The sequence below is a fragment of the Pagrus major genome, chromosome 15 (genome assembly GCF_040436345.1).
Source record: "Pagrus major chromosome 15, Pma_NU_1.0".
In the NCBI taxonomy this organism is placed as follows: Eukaryota; Metazoa; Chordata; class Actinopteri; order Spariformes; family Sparidae; genus Pagrus; species Pagrus major.
In genome coordinates, this window is record NC_133229.1 from 26,884,595 (window position 1) to 26,907,319 (window position 22,725).

General features: G+C 39.9%; 1 protein-coding gene across 1 annotated transcript in view; it reads right to left on the reverse strand.

The window, feature by feature from the left end:
* Positions 1 to 645: 645 nt before the first annotated feature.
* The window catches only part of cdh5 (cadherin 5), a 37,729-nt gene continuing 15,649 nt past the window's right edge, over positions 646 to 22,725 (reverse strand). Inside the window, exons 7-15 of the mRNA XM_073481762.1 lie at positions 21,866 to 21,979; positions 20,887 to 21,029; positions 20,669 to 20,802; positions 19,439 to 19,548; positions 19,114 to 19,216; positions 13,644 to 13,774; positions 13,357 to 13,471; positions 7,884 to 8,016; positions 646 to 6,749 (exon numbers count right to left, since the gene is read on the reverse strand). Coding sequence (XP_073337863.1) covers positions 6,365 to 6,749; positions 7,884 to 8,016; positions 13,357 to 13,471; positions 13,644 to 13,774; positions 19,114 to 19,216; positions 19,439 to 19,548; positions 20,669 to 20,802; positions 20,887 to 21,029; positions 21,866 to 21,979 — 1,368 coding nt within the window. The 3' untranslated portion in view covers positions 646 to 6,364. The remainder of the gene's footprint in view (positions 6,750 to 7,883; positions 8,017 to 13,356; positions 13,472 to 13,643; positions 13,775 to 19,113; positions 19,217 to 19,438; positions 19,549 to 20,668; positions 20,803 to 20,886; positions 21,030 to 21,865; positions 21,980 to 22,725) is intronic.

Genomic DNA, 22,725 nt, shown 5'->3' on the forward strand with positions numbered 1-22,725 from the left:
AAAGACATGACCCATGTTCATGCTCTCATACTGTAGTCTTAAAGGGTAAGTTCACCCAAAAAATAAAAATGCAGTCAGTATCTCCTCCCCTCCGTGCTGATAGAAAGTCAGGTGAAGTTTGGTAGCCTACAAAACATTTATGGAGCTTCACAGCAAAACAGCGTTGGAGCATTCTCATAGAAAACTGAAGTAGATGGGGGCTTGTTTTAAAATATAAAACAATAATTTGCAACTAATTCATAAAATGGCTCCATACAGCTCGTCCAGCGTAATCCAAGTCTCCAGAAGCCCTGTCAGTTTCCTGTTGATTTGGGATCTCAGGGCTTCCTACGACTTGGATTACGCTTGGCTAGCTGTTTGGAGCCATTTTATGTTTATTCAGTTGTTCTTTTAACATTTTAAAGTTAAGTCCTCATCTACTTCAGTTGTTTAGGAGAATGCTATAACACCAGAAATGTTTTGTGGACTGCAAAACTTCACCCAATTTCCCTTTCGACATGTGGGTGAGTAGATGAGGCCTCATTAATTCAAGCTTTTCTATAAATACAAGCTCACTTCTTGGCTATTATTCACATGGTTTGGTTCACAAAAAATCAAACTGAGTGTCCATAGAACTTCAAAACACCAATCACAAGACAGCACAAACATCTTTGAATGTTTTATTTTTATTCTACACTTACAAAAATGTCAGGTAATAAAAAGTAGTTGCTATACACCTTAAAAACAATATAGAAAACATTGTGTTTGCCATCAAAAAAATGAATTACAGTATTATTTTTTTTAAAGAATAAAGGCACATGTTGCTCCCTTGACAACCCTCACTGTATTTACACAAGAGAAAGTATTTCTGCTATGTGGTTGCTATTTTTTATTAGGTCGAAACCCATTTGTGTGTATGTACATGGGTACAATCACAATCACACACTCTCACACACACACAAACACAAACATGAACACAAGCAAAAAGAAATCACATGTCCACTCCGGCAGTCGCTCGTGCGTCATCTTTCGTTTCGTAGAAAAAAATGAACCTTTTGTTACTTTTTACAGCAATAAAAAGAGATTGTGTCAAGTTTAACATCTTCTAAATACAGTAACTGAGGCGAAATATAAACAAGGTGAGGCCAGAGAAAATCACTAATAGGCACATTTTTTTTTATATATACATTTCACTCAAAGTAACCCCTCAGTATGACAATAGGATACACAGATGAATCATCCTTTAAAGGTCTGGTTTGTGCAGCGATAATACATGATACATACGGGGTGTTTGTTTCTTGACATGAAGGTGAACAGCTTCTTTTTTTTTGTGCCTGGATCCCAACCTGAGAGATTTTATATTCACCGTCTGAATCCAACGTTTGACATTTGAAACATCGGTGGCCAACGAATAAAAATTAAAAAATGGCACTTGACAAAGTTGCATCACTGTTACACAGCTGATTTTTGCAGATGCACAACAATGCCAAAGAGAATACAGAAAGCCTCATAAATGTTGTAATGTTTTTTGCAACCTATTGTGAGTCACGGTGGAGGAGCAAATAACACCACAAATAAAATAAAAAAAGCTTGAAATAATCATCAATCATCAATTCAGTTTCATTCCAAAACAATATGTCCAAGTCATTAAGTTCCCAGCACAAATAAACCCATACTTCACATTTTAAAGCGTTTTTATTGTATTAATACTCTTTCAGGAGTGTAAATGTATATATGTGTGTTTTTTAGATCCAATTTTGGGACAGAACTCGCTGAAATTGTTTGCAAATGTACCTGAAGTACACTTATTGCTGTTCAGACAGTAGTGTAGATAATGGAGCCGCTCTATCTGCTGCAGGCTGCTGATTTCAACAAGACCAAATTTTTTTTGTTCACATACTCAAAAATAAAAAGCAGCATTCGCTGACAATGGTGAGAATACACAAATTCCTTGAGAACCACGGGTCTGAAAAGACATTTTTCATCCAGTGTAAAGTAAAGTGAAGTGGATTTTATTTTGCCTAAACGAAGATAGCAGCCATAAAAAGAAGCTGTTCGTTCAATGAAGGTTAGAAATGGCTTATGCTCTGATTTTTTTGAGTAATAAAAGCTTTCACAATGCTGACCAAGGTTTTTGAGAACTTAGTTCTCTATTTCTGCTTGTGATATGAATGTATTTACTAGTGCAAACTTTTAAAATTCATAAATGATATTATACGAGGCTAAAAGCCCTTGACATCTTGAAATATACATTTTTCTTTTGCCATCAAACTGAGGCGTTAGATTAAATTGTGGGTATTTCTTATGGATTTCTGAATGTTGCGTTCAACGTCGCTTCAAAAAGATGCCTGAGCAACAGGATGTGAACAACCCTTTGCATGCTCACTGTGTCTCAGCGTTTCATCACACACAATCTTTGCTCTGAAGTGTTTCTGCTCAGCTGGAAAACTCATCACTGCTCCGCATTGTTCTCTTCATCTTTCTTTGCTAGTTAAAGCCCGACCTCATCCCATGTTTCTCCTCGTCTCGCTCCCTTTTCCTCTCCAAGATTGTTTCCCAGGCCGGGCTAACAGGAAGTGAGCACAATGTGTTGGCTGACGAGAGAGATAACACGGGCAGGAAGGGGCGGGCGCAACGCCCCAGATGGACAGGAAGTTGACTCCACTGTTTGGTTAAGCTGATTAGAGGACGGCGAGCGAGCGAGACGGTGCGGTAGAGATACGGTGAAGCAAACAAGGAGAGGTGGAGGAGAACGGGAGAGAAAGACTTTAGAGCTGCTCTAAGTATATATATGAAGCCAACAGGAAAGCATTGAGAGGGCTTCCAGCTATTGTATCCACCGTTTATCAAATAGCATTCCACACAGGACGGTTTTAAAGAAACAAGTTCAGGTCCAAACAAAACAGAATAAACAGGAGAGTAAATAAACGATATTGTCTAAACTAAAAAATGACATTAAAGAAGCAAAGCGACTGTCATGCAGACACGTGGTCCTGTGTTCAGCTGAGTGGAACAACAGGGCACAACAATGAATTTAAATACTTCATTGTTAGATTTTTCTATTTGGGGAATGGGCGCCACTTTACATTTAAGCAAACTGATTTATAAGTTGTCACCGCTGACAAAGAGTAACCTTTTACATTTATGTTTTTAAGACCTTTGTGAATCACTTCCTAACTGCAAAAAGCAATGATTTATTTCCATAACCTTCATTCATACAATCCACCAACATGTCGGTAGGTATTGTTTAAATGCTAACGAGTCACTGATATACGGTTCTCGGACAAATAGCCAGCAGCCAAGCAATCTGTGGGTGCAGTTTTTCCTGATTACTGATTACGCTTATCCTTAACTTTACTCAAGGATATACTGAAGTGATAAATCAGAAAGCGTACAGGATAACTCACAATAGCCAAAAACTCAGTTGGCAACTATGTTTGATTGATCGATTTTGCGTTGGGTCACTTCTCGAACAAAACTGACAAACTCGTTACAGCTTCTTAAGTGTGAGTTTGGCTGCTTTTTAACTTCTTTATATCATTATTAATTAAACATCTTTGGGTTTTTGCATTATTTGGTCACACCAACTAAGCAGCATCTGAGGCTCTGTGGCCTCAACTCGGGGATTGTCATGGGGCTTTTCACATTTCTTGACATTTCATAGCTGAAAACAATGAATCAAATTTTGAAGACAAAGTCAAATTAATCAACAATGACGGTAATCATTAGTTGCAGCCCTAATCCTCAAAAAAAAACATGCAGAATGAGGACGAGTGTGGCTCCAAGGAGTGTTTTTTTATGATTAACTGTAAACTTCTGTTTATACCAAGACCAGCCTTGCAGAGATATATGAATAACTTACAAATTAATAAGCCTTTAGTTTCTTCATTGTAAGATGACAAAAAAAACTGCAGTCGAAGGATTCAAGCTTTGTTTAAAATGAACGTACTGCACCTCCATGTTTCTGTAAATATGCTAAAAATCATCTAAGGATTGTCAGATTTTAGGATCAGAGACTTTTTGTTCTGACTGTAGCCAAAAAGGATGAGAGGTTAAAGTTATTCGAGCCACCTCCGAGTCATCACAACTGCCCAACTAGCTGCTCGTGCCACTCGGCGTTTCCTGAGTTGTCTGAATGACTTTTGTTCTAGCGGACCTCTGAGAGTTGGGCTTTCATCGCAACAATAACTGTGATGATGGGTTCTGTCAAATAAAACCCTGGGAACACACTGTATTGCTGTCTGAGCAGCAGTAGCTCCATTTCCTCTCTTTCAGTCTGTCTCGTCTTTTTTCTCCTCAGAGCAGAAGATAACTGGGAAATTGGACAAAATGACTTACTTAGAAAATGACTCCTCACTAATTTTAGATGGTCTGTTTCAGAAGAGAACAGAAAAGGAAACAACAACAGTGCTGAATATCATCAACTTATTAGAAAGTTTTCTATATTCTGTGGATGAACATGTTCTCTCAAGAATGTTTGCAAGATTGCATTCAGCGAAATGTAAGTAAATCTGTGACTAAACTCAACGAGAAGTGGGCACGTCACAAAATAACTCACTGGACATCACAGACTGACGAACAGCTAAGAGTTTTCCATCAGTTAACTTTCCTTAAAGCCAGTCCTTTTTAGTATTTCAGATAAATAAAAACATGGCATCCTGCTGTGATCAAAGAAGTTCAAACCTCTTTGAGTTAAAAACTCAAAGTTTTTTCACCTCAAACAGTAAAACGCCTCCAGAGTTCCTATTTACAAATCAACTTCAGATCAAAACTAAAATCAGCTTGTTCTCGTTGTGTTCGTGGCCCTTTTGTCAAATATATAAAAACAAAAAACATCAAAGATTAAAGAGAGTTAACAGGCCGTCGACACCAAAAACAAGAGTAAGACTAAAAATATGGCAAAAATCTCAAACTCACCAATGAACTGCTTTCATGTGCACCATTTTGCATTCCCAGAATGTCGAAATGAAAACTTCAATGTAATTAAAAAAACATAAATATAGGTAAATATAGGCTTTGCTTCCATGTTTAGTTGTGCATTTTAAGGACTAAATTAAAAAGAGACAGGATACAAAGCCTCCAATACAGTCACTGGTGGTAAACAGGAAATGCACAGTCTGGCTACCAGGATAAAATACTGGCAGTTTCTGCAAAACCACTGATACATTTATGTGTGTAAATGTGTCGTAGGCCATATTCACATTTCTACATTCAACATGTTTATGACCTGACTTTCATAGGGAGACGTGGTTACAGGCGAGAAGGCTGCCAAGCCATTGACCGCACTTCAAGCCTGTGTTTCAACATTTGTAAGTGTGATATCACTGGATATTTATAAGGAGACCTCGGGACAATTTCCAGCAAAAAAATAATAATAATTCGACAGAAAGTCAAGACATCTCCAGCCATGTTTGTCACAAGCAAAGCAGGTTTTTCAAGCCAAATTATAATCTTTTCTTAACCCTGACAAAGTGTTTTTAGTGCCTAAACCTAAGCGTGAAATATCTACAGTGCTGTTACAACATAACACTTAATATTCAGCGTAAAGAAACATATAGTTGCAACATAAAGAAATGCAAAGTTTCAACATATTTGTGGTTTGCAGAAACATACATTGCCAGCATTTATTCCGGTGATTGACTTGGGATGCAAAATGGTGCTGCATGAAGGAGCTGAGTCATGAGCTGAATACATAAAGAATAACTGAGTAACATTGCTGGCCAGCAGTGAACTGATTGCCACATCAATTATCCTCGATAAAGCCTGAAGTGGAATCTCTTCTAATTGGACTTCCAGATCTTCTCAGGTAGAATAAAAAGGGTTACAAAACATCTGCGATGGAATAAAATGCAACCTTGAACTGTGAATCTCGCGCTGTCACCAACAATCAATCGTCTCTCCAATCTGTGAAGCAGTTAGTTCTCACTTTCTCCTGCGCCGTGATATCCTGGTGTTACTTTAAAAATCTTCCCAACATGTCATCAGAGGTGGCAAAGGGCTGTGTGTCATCAAAAACAAAAAAAAATCCTTGATTCAAAGTGATGGAGCTTCCTGGAGTTTGATGCAGCTCTTATTTTTCTGAGCAGTCTGGGGAGGCTCGACAAACGGGGCTCACTGACATACGCTTGATAACAAAAGCGTTGCTGTTACACTGTGGAGCGCCCTGATTCTGCTTTCAGAAGCCAGAGAAGTCTTTGGAGAACTCAGTTGTCTGCTAGATTGAAGGTTCTTGTTGAGATTCAAAATGAAAAGCATGGTACTATAGGTGCGTATGAATGTGTATATTTACCTCACTTTGTCTGAGCGTATTTTTATGGCTGTTTTCAATGTGTGTTTGTGTGTATATTTTGGCATCACATATGCTAATTAACAGACGCTCTCCACATCAGTATTGATGGTAGTACTCGGGTCCATCCACGCCGTACAGCTCGGCCAGGGTCCTGAACCTCGGCCCCCAGTCGCTGAGGAAGTCGTAATCCAAGTTCGAGCCGGTGGAGGAGCTCTCCAGAGAGCTGAGACTTCCAGCTAAAGACTCGGGTCCCTCGTAGCCATAGATGTGGAGCGTGTCGTAAGGGAAGATGTCTCTGTCGTGATCCGCCTCGTCTTTCTTCATCTCGATCATCACGGCCATGTCGCCCTTGCACGCGGTGGGTTGAGAGTGGTGAGGGGGTTTCTGGACCATGGCGTAGAGCGAGGGGTGTGGGTGGTGGTCCGGGTGACGGAGTAGGGAGCCGTCGTGGCAAGCGGAGGAGAGGATTGAGACATCATAGCTAAAAGGAAAGATTATAATATAATATAATGTGTTAGCTTATTAATAGCTGAGGAATAGGATCATGGATTTATTCATAATTTAATATTTGATTCCAGGGTAACATTTACTGATCTACAAATATAATAACCATAAGTCCTAGATATGACAAAATAAGGAAAACAAAGACTGACAGAGCGCTACCAGAGGAATACAAACATAACCTAAGATTATAAGATAAAATATTTAAGCCTATTTCACCAGTAGGATGTAAGATTTTATGTTTCTAAAACATTAAGGTCATTCAGAAAGCCCTAAATCCTAAATCTAGTACATATTTGATTGTATGAGAACAGAAATGTCAATGTTTTCTTTCTTGCCGCTGCTCTACTTCCTGCAATTTGCACTTATTTACTACTTCACTCGAAGCCTTGATGTCTTTTGACAGTATTCAATGCGATGCAGTTAATATGGCCGGTATTGAGGATTATGTATGGTCTTAAAACTATTTAAATATGGATAAGATTAGATTCAGATTAGATTAAACTTTAATGGTTTAGATAAAGTGGGTCAGCAGATTGACAGATACAGCAAAGAAAATAAATATTGCAAATGGGTAGAGTTAATAGACTGTGTGATTTTTTTATGAAGTATAAAGAAAGTGGAACATCAATACAGGAAAGAAATTATGAAGCAAGGTATAAAAAGTAACGATCAAGATTTAAGCGAACCAGAAATGTTAATTTTAAGAAGAATATTTTAAAATTATAGCAAAACATTTTTTGTTAAAAAGTTACATTTATATTTTATGTGTATTAAAATATTTCATTCTGTATATAAATCTAAGTGTTTTAATCAGATAATACATTTGACTTCAGTCTGCTTTAGTAAGTTCTTACCAATCAGGAGCACAAGTTACAACAAAAGAGAAATTAATGACAGCAAGAGTAAAAAAATGTAATTAAAAGATTTTATTTATGTTTGACTTTTTAAAAAAGGATCACTTTCTTGTAAATTATAGTTAATTCTTCTGTTTCGATTGTTTAAAAATGATTGAAATTCTCAGTATTTTGTGAGAAGTAAACAAAGAAGACTGGTGAATGTACTTTGTCAGCACATTTCTGAATAAATGTGTGGTTTTTCTTCATCTACATACCCGTTAGTGTCCATCTCTCCTCCTCCCTCCTCATCGTATGTGACCAGCTGCTCGTGAATCTCCCCGCTGTTCTTCATGTTGGCCAGAGAATCCTTCTGGTAGCGTTTCCTCATCACAAACAGGATCACTATGACTGACAAAATACAACAGAGGAAAGTATGTTTCAAAACATATTCATTCTGTGTAGCTCTTCATTCATTCGTTGCTACTATCTGCTGCCAACTGTAGCTGCCGTTAACGAGTTAGCTCAGTTAGCCGTGAAGCTAGCAGTCTGGACTGGGAGCTCAGAGCACTGGGGAAGTGTTGGCGTTCACGCTGCTCACACAGGAGCTTTGGACCTGAATGGTTCAGGGCTAGCTGGTTAGCATACCACACACGCTTTTTAACACAATACATAGAGGTCATGACATCAAAACTATTATTCCTTTACCTTCTATTGATCATTTTAGTTAAGTTTCTAATGTTTTCAACCAAGATTTTTATATATTGCACCCTCAACACAAGTAAAGCCTTCAAATTTCTTCTTTTGTCGAACCAACAGTGCAAAAAAAACCCAAAAAATCTTAATGTAAGCAGGAAATTCTTACTTTTAAGAAGCTGGAACCACCAAAGGTTTCATATTTGTGTTTGAGAAATGACTGAAGCAATAAATCTATTGGACTATCCACTATCAGCTGGACGTGTTTCAGTTTCTTGAAGACGTTTCACCTCTCATCCAAGAGGCTTCTTCATTTCTAACTAACTGGAGGGGAGTCGCAGGCTTTAAAGCTCTGTGTGGGAGTGTTGTTAACGGCTCGGTAAGGACACTCTCACACAGAGTTTAAAAGCCAGTTGCCTACGATATAGCACTTAGAATTACCATGACTTGGATGACTGAGAACCTTCATCAACATCATAATAGTTGGCAATTAATTATCTTTCACTCAAGAATCGGCTAATTGTTGCAGCTCTACTGTTTATTTTAGAGGTGTGAGGTCCGACCTTGCAAGATTAAAGCCATCTAAAAACAATAAAGCAAACACCATCTGAGAAAGATTTCAATTAGAAAAATAAATATATGTATTCAGGCCAAATATAAGTGTTAAACGTCTCATCTGTTGAAGAAATTACTATTCAGTGGTAACAACTGAAGACGTCCACAAAAGAACAAAATTACAGACAGATTGCTCTGCCGTCTCCTCTGCTGGACCAACACTTCAATGAATTTGAAAACATGAGAGAAAAATTAGGCCATAAAAGACACAACAGAATAAGAATGGGGACAGGAAACAAGTGGGGGAAAGTGGAACACTAATGAGGGATTGAAACTAGAAAACAGAGCAGGCGTGAGGGGAGAGAATGAGGAGTGGATGGTTTAAGGTGTCTGAGACGTTCGCCTCGAGCGTAAAAAAAACCTCAAAAGAATCTACTCAGCCAGAAACAAGCAGATAGCACAGAGAGAGAAAAGAGAGGGAGCGCATACGAAACAGGAAGAGAGACTCAGTAAATACGGGAGAGGAAGTGGAAATGAGTATGAGAAAACAACCTGAGAAAGAAAGGAAAGGGAAGGAAAGTTGGAGCTGGCACATGATGAAGAAACAAACAATTGAGAGGGAGGGAGAAGAAGGTGAGGAGGGGAGCGAGGGCTGAGGAGAGGAAGTAAGAGAGTAAAGACAAGAATGTGCGGATAAGAGTCTTAAAAATTACAAAATGCCAAAAAAACAACATTAATACGTCGTCGGGTGTCAAAGACCTGCAGCAGCTGTGTGACTCCTGTCCATCAGGAGCAAAGATGGAGGTAGCGTGACATTGTTGTAAAGCCACAAAGACCACAGAGGAAGAAGGTTGTGGTTTTAAATGGGTGAACAGAGACCGCTGTTCACTTCCCGAACATTCACCGCTGGTTTCTAACCCAGAACATGATGTTTCCCCAAACCCAGATCAACCTGACAAAACCTCAACCACAGCAGTCGGATCAGAAAGCTGTGACAGTGATTCGTAATTTTATTTTATTTATTTTCAACATGACATTGTGACATTTTCCAGCTTTGTTTGCGACAACAAATCCAAGTATTTTAAGCCAAAACACAATGTTTTCCTGACCCTAACAAGTGGTTTTTGTGCTGAAACCTAACCAGACAACATGCAGAGAAATGTCACAACAAAAGTTTGAGATTTAAATCTACAGACATGTAAAGTTGCAACATAAAGCCAGTTTCTGTTTTTCTGTGGAAACCAACCCAATCACCAGAATAAGTGTTTGTTCTGTACTTTTCTGCAAACCAACAGCGTTTCCTAATGTTGCAACTTTACGTCTGTTTAAGATGAATTTTCTCTCCCGATGCCGTGCTCATGCTCTGGTTAGGTTTAGGCACAAAAAAAACACTCGGTTAGGGTTAGGAAGACATCATGGTTTGCCCTTTGGCGGCCTTGTTGGCTGTAAGAACGTCATCAATTTCCACTCCACATCCTGATGTGAAAGTCAGGTAATTAAGTAGTCAGTATATTAAGTATTAAGTATTTAAAAGTTGAATTTTTGGGTCTCATTCCCAACTCGTCAAAAACTGACGCTTTGGGATGGGTTAGGGTTATATAATATTATTCTATATTTTATTATATCCTGGCGACTGGGCTGCTGAGACCTACATTGCCAACATTTATTCTGAAGACTAGGCTGAACGTGGAGGACTTGTTGAAGATCTTACATAACGGTGGGAACAACCTTTAAGATTAGTGCGACCAAAAAATGACCCAAAAACCTGTAAGCTACATAAAATCATCACTAACACACACACACAAGCACATTGAACGAAAGTGGGAAAAGCACGAAAAGACAAGGTCACAGGGATTTTACGAGATTTTGACATAAACAGAGACATTCACAGGCAATGTGAAGACAGTCAACATGGTTCAGACGGTAATTTTGCGATGCCTTTTTCTTTGTCTTAACTTCGTGTCCAAGATGATAAGAGCATCGGGTAAAAGAAACAAAGTGAAGTTTCTCTCTTTCTTTGCTCACATCCTGCCTTTCTGTGGCCATAGAGATGAGGAACGAGGACAAGGAAGGAGATCGAATTAAAGGAAAGGAGAAACAAATAAGGAGCTAACGACTGCGGGAAGGAGGAAGAGGACGAAATGGGCTGAGGAAATCAGGAAACGAGACAGATGAAGAGGAGAAGGATACATTTGACATTAGATTAGGCCCGGAGCCCCAGTCCCGATATGAACCTCTTTCTCTCTCAGCGGACGGGCAGCATTAGCCATGCCTTTTAGTCGAGGGCGAGCGGGACTAATTTAAGTTTGCCTGGGAAACCAACAGATTAATCTTTTACAACACATGCTCTGCAGTTTAATAAGCTCTGGAGATATCAGACTTAGAGCGACGAGAAAAGAGGGGGGAGAAAAAAAAAAAGAAGAAGCCCTTTCTTTGTACGAAAAAACGACTGAGAAAAATTTTCTTTTCGTGTGTCAAACCCCAACTTCTTGTGAGAAAATGCGTCGGTGAATGGGGAGCGCGGTAAATTGCTTTGGGGCCCTGGCAGATAATGACAAGTGCATTAAATAGTTAATCTGGCCTGCGTTGGGGGTGTTTGATAAAGAGAAACAGTGAGGGGAGGAGAGGAGAGGAGAGGGCGGCAGAGAGGGAGAGAGAGACAGAGGGACCCAGAGGGAAAGAGAAAGAGGAAGAGAGAGATGAAGGAAAAAAAAACGAAGGGAATAGCGCGATAGTGAAGGAGTGTATTAATAGTTAATAGGTTGAGTGTTTGGTGGTGTTTGATAAGCAGACGGCACCTAAAGAGCTGATAAACTCTCCTCATTACCAGTCCTATTCTTCTGCTGCTTTTCCCACAATTCTCCTCTTCGGCATCTCTCGTCGTTAACCTCTTTCTGTCTCGCTCTGTCACTCAGTCGGTCTCATCCCACCTCAGCTCTCCGTCTCACTCGCCTCTCGTCTGTCTGCCTGTTTCACCTCTCTCCACCTCCCATATCTAAGTCTTGATATAAGTTTTTTGTTTTTTTCTCCCATCTGTCACTCTGCCTCCATCCCTCTTAATCTTTAACTTCTTCTTTCTCTTTGCCTTTCTCTTCCTCGGCACTCCTCATCTCAGATCCCTCTTGTTTGGCCAACTATCTCCGCCGTGTCTCTCATCCAGCATGACAAGTGTCTCTTTTCCCCCAGAATAAAGGAGCAGGGGGCGAAGGTATCAAAGAGAATATTGAGCTCACACAACCGCAGGCATTATTTCCACATCCGCCGCTGCATTATTCATAAAACCAACAACAAAGGGAGGGGAACTGCTCCCCACATAACACAAACCTTATTTATCGCAAAGCAAGGGCAAGTGAATCTCTGCACATGGCCCAATCACTCAGCGCTGGCTTTGTGCATCATTGATGCTATCTCTATGAATATGTCTCGCAGTAAAAAGTGTGTGGGTTGAAGAGACCTTTTGCACCTGTTTGCTGACAAACTGTACAACAACCAAGACTTAAAGTACACAGTTTTTCAGAAACGTTTTTTTCCTGCTCTCTATTCATGATAAAAACAAGGAAAAATGTCACCAATGCTTGTTTATCGGTATTTGATCAGCTGTAAACAAACCCAGAGCCACGCAGGAAGAAGTGCATTTTTGTTTTTCTGCTTCTTGATTTGAAATAAACTTGTGCTTGATTGTGATTCTTATTTGTTTACTTTCAACAGATTTCCTACTTCCAACTACGAAAAACAAGAAAAAAAAGTCAGAGTATGTTTTCTAAAACCGCAGTCTCAGACTTCGAGGTCAAATGGCTGTCCACACAATAAACAGGAAGTAATGTCTTTAAAACACTACGACAAAAAGCACCACAACCAACGTTCGTGATCTCGCCTTGTCACTCAAGGTCAGCAAAATTGATTTTCAGCTGCTATTAAAGGACCAGTGTGTGGGATTTAGGCAGTGAGGTTGCAGATGTCAACAAAAGCAATACACCCTCATCTCACCCAGCCCCACGGTGACGTTGCACTCATTAGAGACAGTTCAGAACAGCAGAGCAACAGGTGTTGTCTTTTTAAATCCATGTGTTCTTATTCCTTGTCAAAACTGGGCACTTATATTACCCACAATGCAACTTTTGTTTGATTTGTGTGTGTTAAGCTAGTACTGGCTAATGTAGCTTTGAGCCTTAACATCAAGCAGAGATGAGGAGCTTGTTTCCAACTTCACATCACTGGATTTTGTTTCCACTTTGTAGTCTTTCAACTAGTAGTCCTCAGCCCAAACTGATGCTGACTCAAGTCAAATCACATGAGGCTTTTTTTTCCCTTTAAGGTGCTCTTGATAATGGATATAATCTCACTGTAGGAAAAGTTTGTGAGACACTTGTAGGAAGATGAAGAAAACAGGAATGTTCTCCACCTTGATGAAAAACCCTGACAGATAATCTCACAGAAGTGCTGAGCAGAAAACCTCATGAGCATTTCCACCAAAGATGAAGAAGAAGGATAGAAACTTACCCAGTATGGTCAGTATGCAGAGCAGGATCGCTATCAGGGCATGAACGCTCACTCCCATCCTCCGAGCTCCAGCTTTGCACCGCGTAGGAATCCGCCTGGCATCACACTGACACGACTACAACAGGCAGCACAAACAATGACTCAATCAGGACACTGCATGTGATTAGATCCTCTGAGTATTATTATACGAAAAACTGGTGATTTCGACGAACTTTATGAATATTAAAAAACAGATTTTGCATTTCATCTGTGTGCTGAAACAATCTTCACAACACACACACACATACCTTGATTGCCAGTTTGGTGATGCTGGTCTGGACGGGTTGTCCTCCATCATCGATGCGGACGTCCACGCTGTAATCCTTGGGGTCGTCCAGGCTGAACGGCCCCATTTTCACAATGACGTCGGCCGTGCTGTCTGAAGAAAGCAACACATAAATACACACAGTGAGTGCACAGAACATGACAACCACCTTCACAACATGAATTTACCTTTCCTGTCGACAAAATCCGAGTCTAATTTGTCTGACTCATCACTTCATCTCACTAAAGCGGATCGAATGTTCACCTGCTCGGTTGTATATAGAGTCTTTAAAGTCTATTTATACAGCAAGCGCCCGTTCCACAGATAAAACAAGATACGAGAACAAGGAGTCGTTACATAAAGGCAGACAGATAATTTGTGATTATCTGTCACTTCGGTGCATTTAGGATTTGAATCATTTAGGATTATAGATAATGGCAGCACCGGAAATTGTGGCATCCTTCACGAGGGCCCACAATTTGTAAATGCTCAGATAAATGCATCATCACGCTGCTCTCTCTCTCTCTCTCTCTCTCTTTGTGATTGAAAATGTCTGTCCAAAGGTAATACAGCCTATTATAATTTGAATGTATTGTGGTAAAATTGATGGGCAGAAAGGTTCTGAGGGTCAAAATACACAATGAGCTTAAAGTCTGAGAGCACAAATACAAAAGAATAGAAATAAAACGAGGATCGAAACATGTTGAGCGGAGCAGAACAATGTCTCCTCCGCACACCGGACCAACAATACAGTCATTAGTCAAATCCTCGGCAGGCAGAAGTTTCCTGCTGAGACGATGGGGAGAGCAATTTTTCCACAATATCCCACCGTTGGAGGAATTTCAAGGAACACAATGGCAGGAAAGACCCTTGTGAGCACTCGAACATACCTAGACCCTCTCTCAGACAAAGAAACACACACTATAGCTCTGGTTATAGGGCAGCTTTGAATAAAAACAACCTGGCTGTTGCTGACATTTACACTTAGAATACAAATGATATGAAAGGAGGTACAGTAAAGCTCTTGGCTCAATAATTTCATCTCCCTGAGATTTTTCCCCTTTATTTAAATCTGTTCCATCCTTCAGTAGCATTATGTCGTATCTGAAAGGCCCTCCTTTAGAAAGGACAAGCGTTTTTTATGCAGATTTGTGCAGTTGTACCAAAAAATATGAACATAAAAATTGGAACTTTTACAGATCACAGTGTGTTTTGTGGATTATACAGTAAAAGAGAGTGATGGAGGTCATTTATCTTGAATTTGAAATAAAACCCTATTCATCTCCATTTTACAAAAGCCCACACAACACCAGAGAGTAGCGCTTCTACTTTCAAAACATGGCGGTTCTAGACGCTTAGTGACACAAGGGCCGTGGTCGAAATAGTCTTAATAATTACATGTTTGGGTCTGCAACAGGGGGCTCCTCAGGTGGGTGGCGGCCAAATTATTGTTTGATAATATTTTTTTAATTTAATGTCTCTGAAATTAACATGAATCCAACATAATATTAGCAAAGAGACATCAAAATACATATTTTACACACATTGATTTTAGGCTAACCACGATTCCTCACGCAATCATGCAAGCTAACTTAACGCTGCATTAAATCACTACGCAGCGACTACCCATAACAGTTAAGATTTTCTTGCAGGAAGCTTTTGCACATTGCACACAGATGCTAAACGGTACGTTGTGCATCAAAGGGTGTGACAAAGGGTTCATCGGTAAAATGACCCCGGACAAGAACTAATTACGTGTAATTGTAACATGGCCAGCTTTAATTCATTATAAGTCCACTTTATTATTCAGTATATGCAGTAGGGTGTCCTTGCTCCTCATCTCTATCCTTGGCATTAAAAATGTTTGAGAGCCCTAATTTAGAGAATTCAGAGAATCGTCTGCCATGAGATGTTTCAAGGTATTGCACTCATTTAGAAACATTTCTATTTTATTTAGAAAGTTGCAGCCAAGGACTCACTCAAAGGGCTGAGCTAACGGCTACAATACGAGCGCTATAGTCAGTCACAATCATGGCCGCCATAGCTTTATAAGTCAGTTAGCAAACCATAGCTCTTGTCGCAAGCGGCGCAAAAAGTACACGCGTCTCACAACATGGCATGATACTACTGGAGGTAAGTGAGAAAAGATGATTTTTGTTGAAGGCTCAAACTGTCTGACACCTAAATAAGCTTTATACGAGCACTTCACTGGGATCAGATTTCCATTGTTGCCTACAAGACATCGAGCAGTCACTGAAGGTGTGTGTGTGTGGGAGGACATGGGTACAGATGAAGTCTTTACCAACTGAATAAAAGATGAAAACAGCTTCTGTCCTCCCTTCATCTCATCCCTCCTCTCCGTCTCGTCTCCTGCTCCTTCGTTGTTTGAATTCATCTCCTTCCTGTCTCTCTGGATTTCTCTGGATTTCTCACTGTCCCCCTCTATATTTCTTTTGTTCTCTCCATCTGTCTCCTCCTGTATCTCATTAGTCCTTTCCCCTCTTCATCTCTCTGTTTTCCTCTTTCCTCCTCCTCCTCCTCCTCTCTCTTGTCTGTCTGGTATTAATGCAGCGAGCTTCGTGTAGCCGCCTGGTCTGAACAGAGTCCTGTCACTTCACTGTGTGGCTACACTGACTGTTGGAGTGTGTGTGTGTGTGTGTCCAGATGTGTGTGTGTGTGTGTGTGTGTTTCTGGATAATGAAAGCATGCTTGTTTTGGTTTTTTTTGCAAGTTTTAAAGAGCTGGTAGTTGATAAATATTTTAAAAGCCCTCACTTTGCAGCTCTTGTTGCATGTGTGTGTGTGTGTGTGTGTGTGTGTGTGTGAGCAGAGCGGGAGTTTGTGTGTTAAGTGATGTGAGGTGCTGTCAGATGATTTTTGGGTGACCACAGCGCTGAGCCACAGGGGGAAACCAAGGTTCACACTGACAACCAGCACTTATAAAACAACTATCCACCTCCTCTCCTGTCGTTGCCTTTTTTCCTCACTCTTCCACTCTCCTCTTCCCCGACCGGTTTCCTTAAAATCTTTCCCGGCTCTCGGTTATTTTTTTTCCCTTGCTGCTTTCTTTTCAACCTTTGATTTAAACATTAATGTTTCTGATGTCATCTTTCCTTCTTTTATCATGTCATCATCTGGTCTCCTCGTCTTTATCCTCGTTTTTTTCTTTCATTCCTCCTCTCTCTCTCTCTCTCTCTCTCATGTTTGGCCTATTTTCTCTTCTACCCTCATTTTTTCTTCCTCTTTCCTCCTTTTTTTATCTTCCTTTCACATACTCCTGTTTTCTCTTTACTCTCATCTTCATTCTTCTCCACTCATTCACACTTCTGTCTCCTTTTTCTGCTTTTTTCCCCTCTATTTATCCTCCTGTTTATTATCCCCTCTCCTTTCATACTCACCCCCTCTCCTCATTTTAACACGGTCTCACTTTAATATTAACCGTCTCCCTTAATCCCGATCTCTTTCCTCTCGCCTCCTTTCATGTTTTTTCTCCACCTCTGCCTCATCTGTCTTTCCTTTTCGCTCTCTTCCATCTTCCTCTTCCTCTTCTCCATCAGTTCAACATGTCAGCCCCCTCCAGGCACGAGCAGAGAGGAAATGGATGAGGCAAGTTGATGCTTTTTTTTTTTTTCCTCCCCCCTCTCTGTTTATCTTCCCTTTAGTATGTTTCAAGTTCCACTTAAATTAAACAGTAACACTTCACCTAAATCTTTCATCTGACCACCTTAGGCTTTCATCTATTCCGACTTTTAATATTTGACTAGAACAGTTGGTAACACTTTTCCTCTGGCTTTCATGTATTATATGGTTGCGCGATGATCAAAAATGATGAAAACTGTTTTACTTGTGCCATTTTGTGTCCTTAGTCGAATAACCCAAATAGGCTTTCGGAAATCTGATGTAACAGAGCACCAACCTTTGCCTAAATATCAATGTCTGGATCAAAGGAAACGTCTCTGTAGAGTTTTTTTTACACCATCCTCTGTGTCACAGTCTGTTTATTTAAGCTGACATTTTTTAAACTTGCACAATTATTTCCACATATTTTTACTCCCAAATGGCGCCGGATCTACTGGCTTCAGACGCTGCTTTGAATTTAGAATAATCTTTTAATGATAATAAGATCTTTCTATGTTGAGTGTGATGGAGATAGCAGCAGTCAGCTGTGTGGAGAAGAATACAAGTGGGTCAATTGAAATATATAACTCTCTTTTAAAACCACACTGCTGTGTATTAAATTATAAGAAATATGAATATCAGTTAACAGTCTGTCCGTCAGATCAATTAAATATTTACATTTATTCAGTTATAATTTGGCACAGATTTCATGGTGCCCAGAGGATGAATCATGATGGAGATTTGGTGATCTTTGCTGACTTTTAACCACCCAGAGGTCAAAATCCATTATTCAGTTCAATTATTCAGGGAAATATTTCATCACCTACAGGACGGAATAACAAAACCTTGCACAGACGTTCATGGTTCCTGGATTATATATGACATTGACTACAGTATTCCCTGACTTTTCCTCCAGTGCTACAATGTAAAAAATTGTAATTAATGGTGCACAACATTTTCCCATTTAGGGCATTTAGATCAAAGCACAGTGGGTAAGTACACTATAGCCTCACAGAGCTGCTAGCATGACTATACAGTAGTTCTGGCTGCATGTACAAACAAATACACATATGGCCGTATGCAGTGGATGTGGAAGAATTAACCCCAGATAGTCACACTGAGGAATCTATCTTTTAATGAGTTTACTTTTAATGAGTTTGTCTACTGCCAGACAAGTTTTGTGCGCTGCTAGACGATCAAGTAAACTCATTATTAAAACATATATTCCTGAGTGCCACCCTCATGCATCCATAGTATAACGCACCAGTTGGTCTGAGTGCTGTGGCAATGAACCCCACAATTGTTTCATACATTTTGTCATTTTTGTAACCTACAACATATATTTATTGACATATTGTTCATAATGTGCGTGCTTTCGTGCAAATCCTTAATAATTTAACTTGTTGGTGCAGTTTTCCATGTGCACATTTTTCCATAATTTCACTGTAAGACAAACAGTAGCACCACAGTAGCACTATGTGTGCCAGGTTCCTTGAACATCCTGAGCTGGGATGAGTTTAGAATACATAGAGAGCCATCTGCAAGTCCACCGAGCCACTTGCTCTCATTATTTTCAATATTTGCTGTTGTGCATTCTAGACAACACTTATGGTCCCAGACAGGCTTTCTAAATCCCCCCGTCTGGCTGGGAGAGCCAAAGCACTCTTTGAGAAGTTAAAATAATTTCAACTTTCGGCAACAAAGCACTGTGCCTCAAATGGAGTTTCAGTTGTTGCATAGCAACAAGTGCAGAGGCCAGTGCTTCCTCCGAGGACCGTTTAGAGCAACAAGCACTGGAAGAAAAGGTAAATATGCTCAGAGCACACAAAGACTTACTGCCGTGGTCTCTGATGGAGAAGTTGGAGCTCTCACTGGCCAGGCTGAAACGAAAAGTGGCAGGCTGGTCGTCTTTATCCGTGGCTCTCAGTGTTCCTATCACCTGAGGAAAGGTTTAAAAGAAAATTATAAATTCATCCAGGAGACAAACTTTGTTTTTATGCAACACAGTCTAGATGTATGCAGCATAGATTTTATGTCACTAAAATGCAGTTTAAGGCACATATTAATTATACTGTATATGCAATGCATTTTACATGCAACCATCTTCAAAAGATCCTGTGTAGTAGCTTACATAGATACAGAAATACTGAGTTTATCTTACTGTATCAGTGGCGTCGTTCTCACAGAGGAAGATCTCATCCACAGCCAGTTCAGGCTTGTTATCATTGATGTCCTTAACTGTAATGTTCACTTTCACAAAGGACTCTAAACCTGCAGGGGAGAGACAACAGCAAATGATTAACTGTAGTGTGTTTGTTTCAGAGGCTTATTTTGTAATTCAGTTGTCTTAACTATCTCACAGTGTGCTGACGGTGGGAATTGTGAACAGAAATGCACAAGACATGTCAGTGAGCTGTCCACAGGGAGTTTCAGTGCAGATGCATGTGGGGGGATCAAAAACATCCGTGCATGTAACTCTTATGATCTGATTTAATGCACATGTCAGACTCAATATGTAACAAACAGACAAATTATGCTGTGAAAACAGAGATTCTTAGTATGTATTTCTTTCACTGGTGACTCCATTTTCTTATTTACTTGTTTTTGTAAGTATTTAGAAATCCCACTGATAAGTGGTCTAAGTCTTTACTTAAGTTTTTTATCTCTTTGTCTCATATGGCTCACTTCACTCAGCGTATTTGTCTTTACCTTAATGAAGAGATCTGACTGCTTCGCCACAATACTGATCAGCTGCGTGCGTCTCTGTCTTTGATGGAACTGATTAAGGTCAAGTGACTGAAAGGATTTCTATTTGTGAGCTTTTTGTTTGGCAGCTTTTTTTCATCACATCAAAGCAGCTTTAACATTTATTTTACATCACTGACGTTTTTGAATATGCATCTTTTGATAAAACGCGTGGCTCTCTTGCTCGTCTGAGATTTTGAAACTATCTTTAGTACAGTACATGTACTGTATATCAGGGACCTTGTCAAGCTCTGGGGACCATTGTGTTCCTTAAACATCGTGACAAGCCACGAAAATAGATCATTGGATTTCATTCACTGCAAGTCTAAAAATATATAGTTTGGTTTGGAAGCTGCAAGTGAACAAAGAGAGCCACTAATGTGATTTTCCTGCTTGCTCTCTCCTTCCCGTGTGAGTCGACCAGGTGTTGAGGCAATATATTAAATCTATAAAAATCCCTGTTAACGTGTTACACTCCCATCTCTCAATAAATCCAGAAGAGCTGCTCGGTGAGAACACACTGTCTTTTTGGCCTCTCTAACTCCCTCCCTGCATGCATTGTTGGAGAACACACATGGTTTTAATTTTTTATCTGAGGTTCTATTGTTTAAAGGAAACAGGATGAATAAATGAATGTGTGACGTACCGGTTGGCTCCTCCTGAGCTTTAACTTGAAACACGTGTGTGGCCTCCAGCTCTCTGTCCAGCATCCTCAGGGTAGACAGCTGGCCTGTGAACGGGTGGATAGCGATGGGACAGTCCTTGTCTAAGATGGAGTACCTGAAGAGAGAGAGGAACAGATCAGTGTACAGGCTCAAGCAGCAACATTATTCGTTCTCTGTAGAAGTTTGCACAATATCGTACCGTATGTTCTTGTTGGCTTTGTCGGGATCTCTGGCTGTGACTCGTCCGATGTTGTTCACGATGCTTTCTTCCTCCACAGTGAAAGTGTAGATGAGCTCGGTGAAGACCGGCGGCTCGTCTACATCCAACACGGTGATGATTACCTGCCAATTTAAAATCATTCATGACAGTTGAAAGTCAGCTTTGTGCACATTTGGTCAATGTTAAGTATTTAAATGGACTGCACCGATTGAGACCTGTTAGCTAAGACTCTACCCCTCTGCTCAGGAATATATAATATCTACAGCCAAAAAGGAAAACAAGAAATAAACACTGAATCTGAGGAGAAACTGAGTTAATTCTAGAGAATTAACTGTCCATGCAGCAAGACTTTATTTGAGGAGAAATGTTGCTTCAGTCAAGAAATTAACATCCTCAAGTCTGGTGAGTGTAGAAAGTTTTGAAATAAGTGAAAATAGCTGGGTTTTAGATCAAATTACTTGATATCAGACTTGCTGCAGCACAAATAGACTGAATACTAGCAAATGAGTCTTAAATCTTCAGTGCTCTGGAGGCCAAAGAACAAGAAAAAAAATCAGCAAATTTAGCAGCAAATGACTTAATACTAGTGGAGTATGATTCTGCTGTTACTTGACTGTGAAAAAGAATAATATGTGGCTTCACTGTATCACTCAATTTCAAGATTTCATGACTAATTGAGGCATAAAAGACATATTCATGATTAAATTAAGAATATACTACAAATTCAAGATAGAAAATTGTAAGTAACTTCCAAAAGTTAATAATTAATCTTATATTTCCAGTCAAAGACCCGTCAGTTTTCGAATCATTGACTGTTCAGTTGCATTAACATCATTGTTGCACACGGCTGTGGTACGGTATATTTCCTTCTTTCCTGTTTTAATAGAAAGTGAATGAAAAGCAGTCGATAGCTTTCCTGGACGATGAGTTAGAAGCAGATGTCCTGTCAGATATTTACCTTGGCATTGGTGACAGCACTGTTCGTGTTGTCAGCAGGAAAGTGGAGGTCTTGTAGGTTTTCTCGCACCTGGACGTTGAAAGTGTAGCTGTTCTTTGTCTCGTAGTCCAGAGCCTGAAGAGAGAGGTGAAAGGGACTTCAGTCCAAAACAAGTCAAAAATAAGTACGTAATATGCTCGAAACATAGAGGCCCTCTACTGTCAAATATGATCCCAATATGAAAAGTTGGTTCCCCAAACTGTTTATAACATATTAATGATTAAACAACAAACCAACAAGGCAACCTTAACCTCATGTCCATACAGTCTAAATCTTACGCGGCTGGAAAACCTAAATTTCTCTGTTCTCTCACTAAACGAAGTAAACTCGTTCAACGCCACAGTCCCTCTCCTTATGAAGTTTAGCCGTTCCATATTTGGCTTCATCCTCTGAGGTATTTTCACATATCTCGCACCTGTTTTTAGAGCGAAGAACACATTGCATTTGCACTTTATTTTTTTACACGCTCAAATGCGTTTCCTATCTTCATCCTCAGAGCATTTACACCTGTTCACCGAGGACAGCAGGTGTAAAAAGGCTCTAAATGTAACAAGTCAGTGGAAACAACCTGGTTAAGCTCATACACTGGATTTAAGAAACACATTGAAATGCCAACTTCTTCCTCCACGTTAAACGTACCGTGCACCAAAATACATCTGCACAAATTGAGACTTGCATAGTGTTGCAGATACATTTTCATGTCAACAAATATACAGCAGTGAGCTCTGCTTACTGTCACATTTCTTCTTATCATTTCTCTCCCCTGTATTAGAAATAACCTGTTCACTTAAATGTTGTTTCTGGCGGACTGTTTTATCTGT